At 41.6% G+C, this 17,871-nt stretch overlaps 1 protein-coding gene across 1 annotated transcript in view; it reads right to left on the bottom strand.

Moving 5' to 3' along the window:
• Nucleotides 1–878: 878 nt before the first annotated feature.
• ABHD2 (abhydrolase domain containing 2, acylglycerol lipase) overlaps nt 879–17,871 on the bottom strand; it is a 31,066-nt gene continuing 14,073 nt past the window's right edge. The window contains exons 5-10 of the mRNA XM_085308674.1: nt 15,842–16,025; nt 12,266–12,358; nt 10,572–10,682; nt 9,254–9,323; nt 8,339–8,423; nt 879–7,354 (exon numbers count right to left, since the gene is read on the bottom strand). Of these exons, the coding sequence (XP_085164800.1) occupies nt 7,158–7,354; nt 8,339–8,423; nt 9,254–9,323; nt 10,572–10,682; nt 12,266–12,358; nt 15,842–16,025 (740 nt within the window). The 3' untranslated portion in view covers nt 879–7,157. The remainder of the gene's footprint in view (nt 7,355–8,338; nt 8,424–9,253; nt 9,324–10,571; nt 10,683–12,265; nt 12,359–15,841; nt 16,026–17,871) is intronic.

Here is a 17,871-nt window from a genome sequence, read left to right as displayed (position 1 = left end):
GCTGACTTAACAGGCAAGGCAATTGTTTAAGATCCACCTACACACAGGGAATCATCAGACTAACTTCTCCCCAGAGGTTTTATGTGGCTGCACCATTCCTTGTGCTGCTCCCTGGAATGCAAAAAAGCAAGGAAGACTCCAGCTAGAATAGAGAGTGGGGGAGTGCCACACCATCCACCATTATGTACAACCCCTACGCAGTAGGCCCAAGTGTCTACAATACTGCTCACTTCAGCAAGCAGCTGAGAGTTAAACATTCCAAATGAAGGGCACAAAAATACAGACTGCCATAAAGTAGAAGTGAAAGGTGAAAGAAAAACAAGAAACTCACAAAACCAACAAAACCACACAAAACCTAAAAGCAGCAGGAAAGATAAGGATATTACTTGCTGAAATGAGCAGGTCATTCCTATTTMCTACATGAATTTCCTAGACCTTCTGCATTTAACACCAGAGGAGTCAATGTAGAGGCAGAGTTCATGAAATTGGAGTTCGCAACAAGGGTGTCCTGCTTGGCAAACAAATGAGGGAAAACAGAAGCCAACTCATGTCTTAGAATATTCTACAGTAGTGTTAAGACTACCTTTCCTCMAGGCAGTCACATTTTTAGATGTTAACATTTCTGGTCATGAGTGTTCTAATACCAAATTCACATTTGAGGCCTAGAGCTAAATGATTCTTCCTGCTCCAAGGCATTTATCTAATCCAAAGGGAAGGGACGATATTTAGAGATACCCTGCTGGCTCAACATGTTCCCATGTCAGATGATCTTTTCCTTACTACAGAGAAAATGTGTAAGAAAGTATTGATGCTGTCTGTCAGAAGTGAGTTAGATTTTTCCCCAATCACCCAATGACACTGTACACAATCACTACATATAACACTGACTTCAATAAGTCCTTTATTTTTAAATAAGAAATCCCACTGAATCAGAGATAACAAAATTACATTGTTTCGCAGTGACCTCCATTTTACACCACACAGAACAAAAAGAAAAAAAAATCAAAGACATTGTTTTTTTAATATATTTTTATATATAATTTTAAAGGTAAACATCAGCAGATATAGAAAAATTGCATTGCTAGTTGCAAATCATCTCCCCTGCAGCTGTCAGCTTCAGAGAATTTGACTCAGAACTTGGCAGCTGGGAGGGTATCTTGATACAAGCTTTTTCAGGGCAGCATTTAGAGATGGTTCCAGAGTATAAGTTTGCAAATTCAAATTATTTTCCACAGTAAACTGTGCTGCTTACCAAGAACATTAGAAATCACTTAGCCCATTCTAACACAACTGCAGGAACAACATGAGAACAGTACAGATCTGGCTTCCTGAGGTGTCCACCTGCCTCTTCACCTTGGGGTTATTCAGAGAGAAAGGTATCTCTTGAAAAGAAGTTGTGCTTTCTTGAGAAAGAATCTATTAAAACGTACTTGGATTGTCGGATGAGTCAAATAGTGTGAAAAACACCCATGTTCTGTGGAGAGGTATTCATTTGGGCTAAGTAGTAGGGTTTAGTTATATCAAGTGTCAGTTGTTGGRTTTGTTTTTGAAGACTCCCTAGTTTTCAGGGGCCATCAGAAGGGTCAGCACCCCAGGGGAGTCATGACATTAGATATGAGTGCCTCCTAGAATCTCTCTATTCAAAGCACTGGCTTGACTAGAGACAGGCAACATAAGCTTGTCATTTACAAAAAAGCAAGAGAAGTTGTATGGGTAGAGCCACCTCAAGGGGATCAGGCTCCTTACTGGCATTAAGATGCCCAGCTTCGGCAAGACCATCCAGTGAGAAGGAAAGAGACATGGCCGTTACACACAGGGGATGTAAGGCTGGAGTTTTTGGAAAGTTAGAGAGACTCAAAAAAGACTGTTCAATATCAGCAGACTCAACCAAATAATGACTAGTGCTGCAGTCCAGGACAGCATTTAATGAGCAAAACCAAATATCCAGGTTTTTGAAAAGCAGTTCAGAATAACCCTAGAAGCCCTTCCAGCATGAACTGAACATCTGGCAGCCACTTGGATATATTGGTGGCATATATATCTACACTCTCCCAAGGACAGAAGAAAATCCAAGCCAACAGTACTAAGCATGCCCCACAACAGAAGGGGTACATGTGCAAAACACCCCTTCCTTAGGTCTGTGCTGCTCTAAGGCATCAAGTTCAGCAAAAAAAAAAAAATCTGAAAACCTTCCCATCAAGAACTGTTGTTTTTTGCCTAGAACTAGTACTCCTGAAGGAGACACTTTTGAGTCACAGTGGGCCCTGGACACTATACAACCTACAGATCTGCCAAAAGAACAMGGACTCACGGAGTATGACTCAAACCAGAAGCAGCAAAATGCTCTTTATGAGATGATCTATACATGCAGCAGAATGACAGAGCCTTTTCTGGTTTTCTTGAAAAAGGCCAAAGAACTTCAATGAGCCCCATATAGGCATAATATTTCTAAGAAAATCCAGGTGACTAAACTGTTTGGCAATTAACTCCTGAAGTGCCATTCTGCTCTTTCAGATGTAAATATAGAGAATCTACCTCCAGCTATATGTTGCTGGATTTAGATACATGAATCTTGGGATTTCAAGGCAGCAAGTCACTTAAACTCCTTCTCTGACTCAATCCCTACTGCTGGGGACAGATTTGAGGAGCAGACAGCTGAAAGATGATCCACTACTAATACACCTTATTTTAAGCCTTAAAATACTGTAGCTAGTTTTATGCTGCCCATAAAGGTCCTTTAAGTCAAACACTTGTACAATAGCACTTGTACTGTGTACACCCCCGGGAAATGTCTCATTAGAGTTGAGAAATTTATTACAAAAACAGAACTTGAAAGCTCTGACAGAACTGTTACTGAAGTCTCTAGATATGCTGATGTCAAGGGAGGAAGAAAAAGGGCAAGGCACCACATGTCAAAGGGCTGTGGTCTAGGAGCTTGTGACAGACCCAGGATAGATGACACAGGCAGCTTAGCTAAATTTAGTATTGGAGGTATCAGTTCTTACCATCTTTGCTTAATGCAGTCTTTGTAACCTGCATCTTCACAAACAAGAGTTGCAGAAATAGTGCTCAGAAGACAACTTCAGGGCAGTTCAATTATCTGTCTTCAGAGTGCAACTACAACAGTCAGACTCATCTGAAGAACCTTCAGTTTAGAAGCTTATAAAGTGACCATTAAAAATGCCAACAGATCTGATGTGATGGAAGCTGACAGTTTATGTTCAGTAGGACAAAGCCCCAGCTGCTCACCTACAACCTTCAGATCTCTCCAAAGATGACAGTTGGACCAGCCTAACATCACACAACTTGCAATCTGATGGGGAGTGCCCTTGGGGTTTATGTTCAAGTGCTACTTACGACCCTCTCCCCACTGCTCAATGTATACCAAATGCCAAAGAGCTCTACTAATGCTTTTTCTACTTAGTTTCAGAGTGGGTTTAGAGTTCATGGTAGATTTTTCATGCCAAAGTCCTGAAGAGCTGCACTACCAAACTATAAAATAAGGATTTAAAAGTGCACACTTTAACAAGCTCACTTGCCTTGCTGAGAGATTAAAGACTCAACTACACAGAAAACTTCAGTTTTCTTTCAGAAAGCAGTAAAAGTTTTGAGTGCATTTGAGGTTGGGTTTGCTAGCCAAATGAAAGGCACCTGTCCACAAGATTAGCATTACCTTATTTGGAGGGAGAAGAGTATTCCAGATCAGAATTGGAGAAAGTCCCATTCATCTTTGAGTACAGGCACTAGGCTTCAGCTGCCAGTCACTTGCAGCAGCAACATTGATACAGAATTCCCTTCTCTGAAGGTCTCTAAGCTGCAGTGCATGCTGTGTAGTTTCCTATTCTCCTACTCCCAAGGTCTCTTTAGGCTATTACTGCTAGTCTTGGCTCTAAAAGCCTTGTCAAACTGGGGGGGGTGGGGGGAAAATGGAGGACAAGGAGAGATTTTACTGCTCCCATCTACAWCAAGCTTGGGATGCATTTTAGGTCTCGGAACCCTCGCACAATGTTTAAACCATGACAAAAATTCCTCCCCAAACAGGCTAGAATCAAATAGTCAAGATACAGGCAGTTCAAACACCTATAGATGCAAGTGCAAAAACAGATCAAGGGATCAAGAGACCCATTATTAATATTGCTTCTCTAGCCAGGTTCAAGAAGTCCACAGTATCGGCACTCCTGAAATATGAAGGCTCATGTTGTGGGGCAGGAAGGATTACTCCCCCCCCAAAATCCCTCTGATTTTTAAAGCAGACTTGAATTGACAAAAATACAGCTCCTGCTGCTTGGTCAGCTCCCTAGCTGCTCACCTCATCTTAGGAGACACTTGCTCAGAGATCATTGACTGGCATCTGCTAGTGAAGTCAGTCAGACCTAATGTTACAGCTAATGAGAACATAACCYCCTCACACCTCAGAAGCAGGAAAACCTGCTCATCAAGACTGGTTAGTACTAGCCTCCYTAAAAGGAAAAGCAATGAAGAAAAGCTCTTTGAAGAAAGGCTTGCAGAACAAAACTTCATTTTCAGCTAGACTGGCATAACTTGACTGAAGAGCAGTGTGTCACTTAACRTGAACACAGAAGTTAAAAAACACTTGCTTTGCCTTCCCAGATAGTACTCAAACAATTCTCACTTCTCATTTCCTGCTTTCATGTTCTGGGCCAACCACTGAACTGCTTCTGGAAGTCTGGGATCCTGGGAAGGAAGGCAGAATTTTAACCACTTGGGAAGTGGGGAAGAGAGCCTCTGCTTTAAGGTTCTCAAACCTGAGGGAGGCAGGTATTTTGCTCTCAAAGTAACTAGATATATGCACTCCTTCCTTCTATAGGTATCCACATGTTGGGCTCTTYCCATTAGTATCAGTATCAAGAACAATTTGTTTCTCTAGAGTTGTCTGAAGTTGTTACTCACCTGGAAGAAGGATCAAGCATTCCAGAGACAGAATCTCTTGCCATGGAAAGGGCAGCTTTGTACCTTCAAGGCAGGCAACTATGACTTGTGTCAGCTACAGCTGAAGAATTTGCTATGAAAGTTCAAACTTCAAACAATTCTGAAGCTGTAATCCACTGGAAATGGAAAACATCCCTATACATTTATACTATTTGATGTATGTAGGTGTTGCTTACAGTYCACCTCTGTTAAAGGAAAGATATTTAAGTCACATCCAATGACTACAACATAAACAGCTACTTAAGAAAAATCTGATTTTATGACAAATTTTGGTGATACACAGATGCAGCAAGTATGAATAAGACAATAGCACAAATTCATCATTTAAGAATATTCTTGCTTATTGATGCCCCAAAATACTCCCTAAGAAACAGCCGCAAGCATGGCCAAGTATCACTATGGAGCTTTACTTGGTCATACCTTTTCTTTGAGAGGAAAAAAGAAACCTGGATCTACTAACAAAGGGAWTGTGCAGACAACCACAGTTCATTTAACAGGCCAAAGTGGCTGGCCTAAGGCAAACTGAAAGGAATTTCCTGATGCACCTTTGCTACAATAGTTAATTATTGCTTTATTAAAACAAAAACCCACTGCTCCAGCCTAAAGTTCAGGGACTGGGCAGCCCAGAAGGTTTGTTTCCCTATGTCACTGGACTGAAGTCTTGCAGCTTGTTTTACTCTTAAGCTATAAACTAAAGTGCCTAGAACATAAACCAAGGCTAAAGCAATAAAGTGCTGGTTGATATGGGAAGTATGACGAGGGAAAAAAAATTCATTGAGACTGCATCCTAAAAATGGATTAACAAGATTACAACACTGATAGAACAAACAGTAAAGCAAAGATTTTGATCACAAAGTTTGTCTCCAGATTGTCATGGGATAGATTTCCCTTCCAGGAGAGAAACTAGTTCTGAATAACTGCCTTGGCACAGACTAACAGCCACTTGAGGGAACAGCACAAGAGAAYAGGCATCTTTCCTGCATATATAGTTCCACACTTCACTTTGCACATTTAAACTAGAAGCAGATGTATGAGCGTGGAAAAGGAATTCAAGGGAGGAAGAGCCCAGTGCAGTGTCTTATTGGAGCCAGTAATCCTACAGGATTTACATGGATATGGAAGCAGTTAGCCATATGAAGGTACTATTTCAGTTGTGCAGGGCTAGAGCTACACAGTTCCCATCACCTCTAGGCACATAATTTCCCTTAGAACCTTGCCTTAAAACCATTCAATGCTCTGAAGGTTAAYGGGAAGAGTTCTGATACTTCCCCTTATGCCAGGGTAGGCTGTAAGACTAAGAAAACACAYATACATTCCTCCCTACAAACCAGCCTCTAACAATGTACATCCATTCTCTATGAATTACTTGGAAACAATTTAACCCTACAGAAAGATCCCACAGATTCATAATCAGCAGTTTCCATTTGGAAGCCAGAGCCAGTTTTAAAAAGCCCTAGGTCAAACAAATCCAGTACTTAATACAACTACATTTAAATAAAGAAGCAAATACGATACGGTGACTGACCTGGTCTTGGTATGAGAACATGTTTACATAGAAAAGTATTAACCAGTATTAACAACCTGCAGCTCTTCTCTACCTGGAATCCCAGCATAGAAATATCCCAAACTACAGACAAACATGGAAAAGCTAAGTATTTTAAAACCTATTCACTTTTGGAAGTGCATTCCTAGGAAGTAAGACTCTCTTGAGATGGTGCAAGGTCTGGAACTCAGCTTGTAGTCAGGCATCTGTTTTTGCAGGCCACATACTAGGCTGAACCACTGGCTGTGGCTTGGTACAGAGTTCTTCCAGCACTGGGACAGAGTAGAACAGAGTCGGAGGGTTGTAGTTGGCCTGTCATCTACATCTAAATAAATGCTGCAAACATGAAGTTTGACCAGCTGGTGGAAGAATTTGTCATTCGAAACTTCTGAACAAGCTCTTGAGCCCAACAACCTTGTARAAGGCCACAGTTAGCAACTCAATTCAAGCAGAGCAATAAGTTACAAGCCCAAATAACTATATATGCAAAGATGCTCTGATCAGATATTAAGTTCTGCTGTAACTCCACTTTTCAGAAAGAAACATTGTGATCAAACCCCAGTCCTAGGATATCAAGGAGAATGGAAACCTGAAGCAGCAGGTGAGGGAACAAGTTTTTCCCCAAAGGGAGAGATACTGAAGTGATCCAGAGYCGCTGGGTCAGTTACTCCTGGCCAGATACAGCCTGCTCTGTGTCTGAGCAGTGAGACTTTGTCTTCTCCCACTGGCAGATGGCATTGGCATATTGCACCACAAGCTTATCCATCCAAGTAAGAGGTTCTGGGAAGAGTACAGACCCCTCAAAAAAGCCCAAGTGGCCTCCATGAAGTGGCAGCACGTGCATGACATTTTCCCGTTTCTCTGTAAAACAAGAATCACAACATTCCAGAAAATATGATTTAGTTCTCAGCTCTAAACTACTAAAGTTAAGACAACCATCTCCATCCTTGCCATAGCATCTGAATCAAGGGAAGAACTTTGTTGAAGAACTAGGAACACTGGCAAAGGCCATGGCTAATTTAAAGTCAGTGTTACTTCACAGAACAGGTCAGTCCACAGGAACCAATCCTAGCCAGTATTAGAAAGCTGCCCAACAAATGTTACTGGTTGGGCCCTGGTGGCAATACAGGTCACATCCATGCCAAAATGCTAACTCATGTGTGCTGAAACTGGGACTGTAAGTTTAAAGCTCTGAAAGTACAGCAGCCACCTTGTTCTACCCATGGAGAAAAATTCTGCTTGCTTCAGTCTGGGAGGTTTTCATTAATCCTCCTCCACATCTTTCAATAAGATGAACCTGCTACACTGCCTATGCATCAACCGTTTGAAGAAACAGCAACCAACCCTCTTCTAGGAGGGACCTTTTCAAAAGGTCATTTGCCTTTTCCTTGGCCTGTCTGTCTTCAACTCTTCTTTCAAGTCAGCAATCCTAGTCCACTAGGAAGTAACCTAACCAAGCACCTTCTCCCTTATCAGCAGAAGAGGCTGTTCATCTACAGTTGCTCAAGACTATCTCAACACTATAACCACCCACTTAATTCCCAATGAGGAGTGAAGAGAAGGAAGCATTTTTTGCATTAAAGATTGCAACCTGAAAACAGCCTCCTGGCTATCAGCATGAGTCAGAAAGAGCAGAAGGTCCCTGGAAGGAATGTTCAAAAGTTCTTTCTGCTCAAGGATAGCCTTTCTGGTTCTAGCTGGTGATTTAAAGAGGCTCAGTACATCTCTACAGGATTACTGATGTAAGAAGGCAAGTCAAGCTGCTTTGTAATCATGGACCATTATGCAATAAGGAAGCTGAAGGTACACAAGTACACACTGCTGGAGCAGACTGCTTCAACATACCTGAAAGAGCTCTTGGAATTGATAGAAGACTCTCATGCACCAGAGGGTCATCAGCAGCATTAACCAACAGAAGAGGAACATAAATCTGTGCCATGAAACATGACAGAAGAAAAATGGTAAGGAGTTGGTATTTGAATTTCATTCAAACTGCAAAAATAGCTGCTCAACTTGAGTTTACTCAAGCATCTTATTTCAGGGTTGTTCTGCACCTGCAGAACCATTGTGAAAACAGGGACAGTTAGAATTAAGACTAGTGGCTTTTCACCAGTGAAGTGCTCTGTAGTAATTATTTTTCAGTTTAACTGCATGAAAACAGACAGGATATAACAGAGCAGATTCAGATCCAGAGTCAGCAATCCCCCACTCCCAAGAACTCAGATACCTACAGTCTTTGCTCTGCATTACTTTGCATACTAGGCAGCAAGTGCCAGCTCTGTTACTAAAGTTCAAACTTGAAGTTCCTTTGGAATGCCTCCATCCTCTGATTCCGCAGATCAAGAGAATTACCTTTCATCTTTACATCTGCAGCACTTTGATCTGCTATTTACCTTTCAGACACGAGGTCATGAGGAGATGAGAGGCCAAGAGCCTCTCCCAGAATATCTAGTAAGTTATTCCTCCTTGAAAACTGYAGGCTGTATTCCACCCCTTGCTTTCTACATTACCCATGTATGCTCAGATGGGTTCAGCTGAATGTCTGTCTTTGTCTAGACCACTTGGGTGCTACTACCCATGGGGGTTAGCAGCACCCAGAGCATTTAGTACCAGTATTAGAGTTAAAAATTAAACTTCCATTCCAAGATACTCTGTCCAGGAATAGCTGTATCTAGGAATCGGCAATACAGAAACCACTGACCATTTCCCCTCCAGCAGGAAAATTAAGGTACAGGAACAGTCTCAACTGCAAAAGCCTACCCTGTGCAAATACTGTAGGCAGCTTTCTTCTTCATAGTATTCCTTCAGGGAACTGTAGCCATGGAATTTCCTGAAATGGAAACATTGCAGTTATCTGTTTCTAGTACCCATTTGACTTCCAAAAGATTCTTACTCCCAAATAAAAGATACTTTCACAGAATAACTGATGCCTGGATTTTTGTAGACTAAATTGTCTAGTTTACCCCTGCAATATCCTTCTTTGGCAGCACATGCCTTCATGCTTTGTGTGCTTACTCAAACACTACAATAGCAGGATTTGTATTTGTTCTGTAGAGGGCAAGTTAAACCCACCAGTTGGAACCTAGTGGCCTTTAGGGCTTTAAAAAGTATCCTTCCTCACTTATTAGTAATTCATATATATGGAAGGAAAAGTTTATCTTGTCATCTTCACCTGAAAGCCTTTCCAAAGGTAAAAACATGACTACTTATGAACCTTAAAAAGGGACAAATACAGGCCATTCTGAACTCACTGTAGTTCGTTATTTACTACGGCTAGTTCCCTAGTCACCAGTTCCCTYGCCTTCTCTCCCAAGCCAAGAGTTCACTGAATCCACTTAGCTTTATTTTTGGAAAGAAAAGTGCCCATTTTGCAGTAAGCCCAAAGCAAAGGCCTCCAGGATTAGGGTCAAGTAGGAAAATTCAATTATGAAGCACTATTGGGAAGGCAGAAAAATGCAATACTTTCAAGTCTCTCAAAAATCATAAGTCTATAGAGCACAGCCAGTTTATAGCTTAAACATTTTGGAAAGGTATTAATGCCTGATGTAGAACATGCCACAGTACAGGAAAATAAGGTCACTGAATAACTGYCAAAGACAAGAGTAACTGAATGCTGCTTAATAAAGCAGAAAGTTTAATTTGGGTGTTAGTACAGCCAGTAAAAAGGCTGTTGTTTCAGTAGACCTTAATGCTAACGGAGAAGGCAGTAACACAGTTTTTTGGGAGGGCTTTTTTCAGTTAAAATTAAACCAGGGCTACAGACATACCTGAATAGTTGAGCTGCTTTCTACATTTTATACTTTCAGCTTTTTGCTGCAGCTCATTAGGTCTAGCCTCTTCCTAGATTATTCCAGGCTGCAAGTTCAGATGTTACTTACAGCAAATACTTCAAGTGGTTTTACAGAAGCTGAGATTGACTTTTTTGCTAAGCTTTATTCAGAGGCAAAGGAGTCCTGAGGCTGTCAGCACTGCATTTCAGAAGATTCCCATCAGCATAGCTAGAGGCATGTGAGAACAACACTTGAGAATGAAGGTGCTTTTAGAGAGCTACAGAGAATCAGAGAATCTCCATTCATACCTCATGACGTTATCATCAATCTGCATGAGGGATGTTGCTGTGTAGAGTTTGCTCAGATCTGCATCTGACAGGCTCTGTGGCTTCTTCATGTTATCTCCAAAAAGAACTTGCCTGAAAGAGTAATATCAAGACAGAGATCCAGGTACCATAAACAAAGGCAGCAAAGCTGTGACCAGCTCAAGGGAAAATGAGTTCACCAAATCTGACAAGATAGAAGTGGGCTCTGTAGCCATAAGGCTTTCCTGGGAAAAAGCAGAGCTTATTTGTTCTTCTCCCTATGTGTTGCTGTTGTACTAAACAAAAAAAACAAAAAAAAACAAAAAAACCCACACACCTTATGGACATCTAAGCTTTTCCCAGAATAGACAATGCTAAGGGTACTCAAAACACAGGCTGTGGCTCAAGCAAGAGCACCAACAGTCCTGAGCATACCATCTCCTTTGCCATCTGGTACTGAAGTCCTGCAGCACAGATTAGATTAGCTCATCTCTCAAGTTACTTGGGGCATTACCTTAGCAGAAAGCTATTTACTATGGACATTTGTCATAATTAGTTATTACCCTCAGGAGAGGATGTGTTTCTTTACCAGAACAAACCACTCCCTTAACAAGTGGAATAAAACCCTGCTTTCCAGCTTTGTTCCCTTTTAGATACAGCTGCAGGGCAAAGCAGGAAGGAGACTAGGTTTGTTTTTTTGGGAGCTGTCCTAAAGCACAGAAGATTCATTATAGAAAAAAATTTAGTTTAACAGATTCTCTCTCCAAGCCAGCACTAGATTTCTCTAAGTTATGACTAAGCACCATTTAGTGCAGAGAGGATTATATAATTCCACATGTTGTCTGATCAAGGTGTCTAAATATTTTCCCCATCTAAAGCAAGTTAGATGGATTACCCCATACAACACAGTTTCCCTAACTCCTTCTGCAAGTCTCACATTGCACAGGAGTGTCAGGAATTAACTGAAAGCCCACAAGTGACACTTAATTAGAATGGGTCAAAAGTAGCTATTTACCCCCTTCTCTTGACTCAGACCTTCAAACACACACAGATGAGGTACTTACATATTCATTGCCTGAGAAGTACCTAGAGAATTTTTGATGGAGAAAACTGAACACTGAGCAAGCCACCTGTTTAACACATTCCCTCAGTATGCGAGAGCCACAGATCACAACAGTAGCACAGGGATACTAAGTACAGCTGCACTCCAAGAGCAACACTGAATATTCTGCTAGCTACATGATCTTTCTAGAATAGGAGCTAGAAGCTAGATCTACAGTTTGACTGCTTACGCGATAAGCAGCAGCCCCATGCAGCAGATCAGCAGATCCTCACCTTGAGGATTAATCCTACCTCAGGTATGCAGCAGAACAAGAGGCTCCTTAAGTAATTCTTTGGCTAGAAGTGAAAAAGACAGAATACTCCACTTTGAAGTTTAATTATGGTGTTTTCCTGTGCTCATCTTGTTTACTCATTAAGCAAGTCTCCTTGGAAGACAAACAGCAAAACTTGCTTTCTTCTAACATATGAATGAGACTGGATGAGCTCCCTTAATTAGTTCATTTAAAGACCCTTAAGCAAGGAACGTGTGCATAAGTCTTCAGTAGTTTGATTCTAAAGGGCTGAGAAGAGATTACAAACACAGAACAGCAACTAACCCAATCAAAACCATCAATCCAAGTGACAAACTACAGTACCTGTGGGAAAGGATGATCTTTTTCATGTTGTCTGCCATGAGGAAGTTATAAAATCTTCTACATTGATCCCATTGCATGAAGGTTTCCTGGGCCCTAGAAGAGAACATAAAGCAATTAACAATCTTGAAAGATCGCAGTAATTTCATAGGACCTTTGGCAGCCTAGAGGCTGCATAAACAGTCTCCAGGCTTTCCCTGCTATAGCTTAACCTCCTCCAGGAAATGGCCTCCACTTTGATGGAGGTCAGTAGTAATAGAATACTCATCTGCAGTCTCATTTTGCACAATGCAATTAAATGCTCCATTGAGCAAAACGGCTAAGAGCCATCAATCAAGATCCACAACACCAACAAGATTTTAGTATCCCTTGCCTAAGTTGAATCTAGCTTACCTAATTGGACTACCAAGCAAAGGACTAAATCTTAAGCCTGTTGCTGCAGAAAAACACTCTCAGTGGCATGAGTTAACTCTGCAGAAGAAAATTTGTGCAGATGTTTTCAGTGTTTACAGATTACTGTCAGCTTCACTGGCAAGAGCTATAAGAATAAATACTAGCTGCAGCTGCAAGTAGTATCAGATTTGAAACAGAATAGCACTTCCCAGCTTATTGGTTGTTAAAACAGAGTTAAAGTCATCCAGACTTGTGAGCTCTGCCAGATACAAGTACTTCTTTGCTATGCAGGGTCATGGCCAGGTTATAGCTTTACTCTCAACAAGGTTTGCTGTTACTGAGGGAACATACTATCATTTACCAAGCAACCCAAAAATGCTGCAAGCAGAATTTCCGCTACTTAACTATTCCTGCTTTACTTCATTGCAAATCAATGTTTAAGTGAGATTTAACATGGCTTCCCAAGTCATGACCTGCAAGTTCCCTAGCAAAGCATAAGCTGTATTTTCTTCTAGTAAGCCATGTCAGAACACAGTCTGGTAAAATATCTAATTTCATAAAAGATCACCCACCACTATCTACTACATTTGTGGTGACAGAGAAAGAATGAAGATGGAAAGATGCACATTCTCCTCTACTMACACCTTCCAAGCAAACCTTCAGTCATTTCAAGACAATTGAAGTTAAAGCTACTATACTTCCCCACCACAGCTGGGGAAGCTGACTGCACAAGTTTCAAAACTGGGAACCTTCCCCATAGCCTGTAGCTACAGTGAAGACACATTCCTCAAGATCAAGAAGCAGAACCAAACCTGTACAGGCAGAAATTAAGGAATAAGGAGACATGTTTCCATTTAGCCTCAGGAACTAAGTTCTCTAAACTACATGTCTATTGATTAAACCAAGAGCTCCAGTCTGCTGGCAGATTCTTGTACTGTTGCCACTTTACATCTGTATATGGGACACAGGCTTAATGCCTTGAAAAGGCTGGCATATTTCAGTTCCATGCTTCATCTTGCCCACCACTTTTCTTCCTTCACCTCCTAAAAGGATTTTGGGGGAAAAGGTTGTATAAACTGTCTTAAAGTTAAATTCTAAGCTAACTGGTCATGTCTACTAGGGTAATCCACTGTTACATGGCTCAGAGGTAAGAGACCAGCTATTTTAGCCTACCAGACAAAGTCAGGGAAAGTTAAGGCTTATTCATTCCATCTGGAGATGTTTTGTACCTCCCCCTTCTATAACCAAGGGCATAAGGCCCTCTACCCCATTTTTTCCTTAGTGGGTATTTACTGTTGTTGCTTTTCACCAGCTATCTGKCTGATCAGTGTTTAGAAGCAGTGGTAGAGATTAGGTAAGAAGAAACAAGATCTGAAAAGCCTTCTTGGCAAATGCACAGTAATGCAGAGCAGATGTTGTGTCTAGAGACTTGCCAGTCAACATTTGCCCAGCAGGTGGAGTCAAGAGCTCAATAATACAAGTCTTCAGTGGGTTCTTCTGTGGAACAAACTCAAGACAGGCAGCTGTTTCCTGCTCCCCCACCACAGAGAAATCCAAGTCCAGTATTGTTAAACTGACAGCATAAGGACAACCTGTTTACCAGCATATCATGACATATCACTAAAGAAACCAGTTAGTGAACAGCATTACTCACATCATTTGAGACTAGAACCACAATACTGCATAACTGCAGAAGATGAATCAAGTGAACAAGGGCCAAATGCAATCCTTGCAACCCTGCTTCATARCTGCAAAAACAGTTTGGAGTGGGGGGGGGGCTGGCCTTAAAAAGGTTGCTTGTGCTCCATACCAGAACAAAAAAATTTTATGGGGGGGAGGGAACCATTCCTTAAAGCATCTGTTCAGATTAAGGGAGTGAACTCAGACTTAGTTATGTTAGCAACAGTCAGATTTGAGCTAGTGTCTCAAAATAGACCAGGTACATTGGATTATTACTGAACTGCATACAAAGCTTTTAGTCATTTCTTAATGCTTCCAGAAAAAGCTTCTTTCTTACCTGTAAGAGCTTACTCATAAAAGCACCTTTTGGACTGAGTACCATACTTACCACTTCCGAGCTATTATGTATTATGTGCTCCAATTCTCAAACTGCTGTACTGGTAGAGCCTAAACAATATCACRCTCTAGTCTCACCAGCTGAGGAGCCAAATTTCACAGCAAGTCTCCTGTAGGGCTCCCAGTTTCACCATTTTTACTCTCCCATAAGACCCTGACCCAAGTACCCTAGTCTCAATAGACTTTCACCTTACAAATATTATCAGTGCCTAAAAATGCAGTGAAGTTACAGTAAAGTCAGCTAAGCCCCAGCAGTTGCCCAGATGGACAGTAAAAACTAGGAGCATTAGCTTAGCCAGTTACCATTTAAATCTTCATTAACTGTGCATGCATGGAAAGTTTACACACACAGCTGAGCAACCAGTTCAGGCAGCAGTGCAATAGCCAGATCTCAGGCTTAGGTATTAGCACTAGGTGGAGCTGTTAGAGCTCTTTTGAAGTGCTATAGCCTTAGTTTCTGAGTAGGGAACCAAAGATTAGTAGTTTATACAGGCCTTAGAGCTATAAACCTTCTCACCTTCCAAATTTCAGGCTAGAGCACTATTGCTAATGTCTCTCCATCCCCTCATGGGCACACAGCACTGCCTTCCCATTCGGGAACCAGTAAAAGGAGAGTAGTGTCAGCATGAGCTCTGTACTTCTTTCCAGTCTTCTCAGCTGAGAACTGCTGAATCAGACTGCACACTGAAGGCAGAAAACAGTCATTATGAACCTGAACCTAGGGACAGTTCAGACCAAAGCTACTGCTTTTAAAAGTGGCATCAGCTCAGTAGTTTTTCATGCTGCCCAACCTCTCRGATTTGTTGTACCAGGACTGCACAGGTCTTAGAGCACCAGAGCAGTCCTACTATGGCACAAAGTTAGGCCAATTCACACATGCAAAAAAGCAAACAGCATTTGCCTGCCCATAAGTGTTTATTGTTGACAGGTTTTGTACTGCCAAATCAAAGCTCTGGCTGCTAATTTAGCTGGGTGGCACCCTGCACACTATTATAGACACTACACTGCTTCTCCTTCATACAATTCTTCCCCCACTACACTCCCCCAAACCTTCCCTTTCTTCTACCTCCCCCAGAAGGTCATCCCAGAGTTAAGAACCTCTAAACTTACCTCAGCGCACTGTACCCTTGGCACACACTGACACAGCACAGGACTCTCTCCTGGTTGGCCTGAGTCTCTCCAAGGTATTTGCACACAATATTTCCACCCAGGCTGAAGCCTACTACAACCAGCTGGGTCTGAGGGTAGGTTTTCTTGATGTAATTAACCATAGCACCAAATTCCCAGGTACAACCTGAAGAAAAAGAATGATACCAAGAATCATCTTCTAACAGCCCTAGACTCACACCTTAATTCAACTGTATGCTTTAAGCCTCATCTTCTTACCCTTTGACTTAAACACCCTCAAAGCTTTAAGAGCTCCAATTCACACATGCTCACACACCCGCTTCAAATCTTGTAGAYCTTAGCTCAGGCCTGGTTCTGAAAGACTGCTGAAGAGGTGAAATTCCTTGCTTAAAAAAAAAATCACAGGAGCAGCCAATTTGACAGTCCAAACTCTTCCCTAAAGGGCTTTGAAAAATCAAGGGACTATGGGCTTGGCACTGCTATTTACTGCACATAGTATATTACTACCTTCCTGAAGGCAGTTGGTCACTTCAAGAACAAGTGGGATGTCTGGAAAGCAACTTGCTTCTTGCAAGACAGCTATGRACCCTTACATCTGCAACAATCAAGTGGCAGTGGAAACAGAGCTTGCTTCTCAAGACAGTGTTCAATGGACAGTTACAGAGTGACTAAAGCAGGTACTCTCCAGATTAAGATGGGGAGGATTTAAGCATAAGGAAGCTAGCCCTTTATCACTGCAGAAGTAGAAATACTGCAGCTGCTTAGAGGGATGAGTCTTCATCAAGAAAAAAAATAATTGCCTCCATTCAGCTTCATCTTGCTCACTGCTAATGAATATTTGCGTTCCACAGGCTTCAGGCACTAAGGGATCCAGTTTCTGGCAGCACTGCAGTCCTTTAATATTGTCTGACAGATATGAAGGCCTCCAGACATGCACAACAAGTATCTGCAGCTTTTCCTCCTACCTTTGAGTTTAAAAAAAAAAAGTAGAGAATCCCCTGAAGAGAAACACCTCCAAAACTGATGGTATTAGGGCACTGGCATCAAAAAAAAAAAATCCACAGGCTATACACCTTAACTTTCCAATTAGATTTAAGATTGCAAATCCCACAGTAAGCACCACATGAACATATAAAACTCCAGTTGTTTCTGTTTAGAGCTAGAATCTGTCCTATCCAGTGGAACATGCCCAGGAACTTTAGTTCTAAGAGTTTGGATTCTGAACTGTGCCTATTAACATTGCCCCACTGTGCCYCTACCCTAAACATCCTTGCTAGACACTTGGATTTTGGCTAGTTCTAGGGTAGGTTGAGTAGGGTTTGCATTTATTTCAATGAAATATGCTTCTAAGTGCTTTGGAAATTTCACTGTGAATATTCTTAATAAGCAATTTTCTTTAAGATAAGAAATCCCACACTGTTCTAGTTTCCTCTAGAAGAAGTCAGCAGTCAAAACATTTTGGTGTGTCACTTTCATGATTTGAGAGCAGCCAGCAGCTGCTTCAGGAACCTGAAACTAGACTAGCAACAGGTCAAGTTTGATATAAAGGCTGGAAGAGTTAGTGAGTGCTGAGTTTAGGCTATTCCCTCCACAAACAGCATTAGGAACCCAGCAAAAGCTACAATAATACTGGGATATTTGGGTAGGAGGCAAAGTCAAGTCTGCTCAGTCTTGTCTGGCCACTCCATTTGGCAGAATCACTTAAGTGAAATTTACTGGCTTACTCAAATGAAGTGCTAGACATTCCTTGTCCTTTCTAAAGGGCTATAAAAGACTTAGAAAGGCACATCTTCAGATATGTACTACAGAATACTACTCTGAGGTCTACAGCAAAGCTCTGAAGTTAGTCTGCCATCAGCTTCAGCAAACTTGCAGAAGTCTAGTCTTGACTTCCAGCATTTGACACTAGCTAAACACTGTCTGGATTTCAGAACCGCACTGGACAAAGCTATAGTAGATTCATAATCTGTGATGTTTTTCCCACAACCTTTGTGGAGTGATTAGGAGCTAGA

Source organism: Rhea americana, unplaced genomic scaffold (assembly GCF_003343005.1).
Source record: "Rhea americana isolate MKP2758 unplaced genomic scaffold, rheAme1 scaffold_28, whole genome shotgun sequence".
Lineage (NCBI taxonomy): Eukaryota > Metazoa > Chordata > Aves > Rheiformes > Rheidae > Rhea > Rhea americana.
Note: the sequence above shows the minus strand (reverse complement) of the source record. Positions and strands in the feature narration are given on the sequence as shown.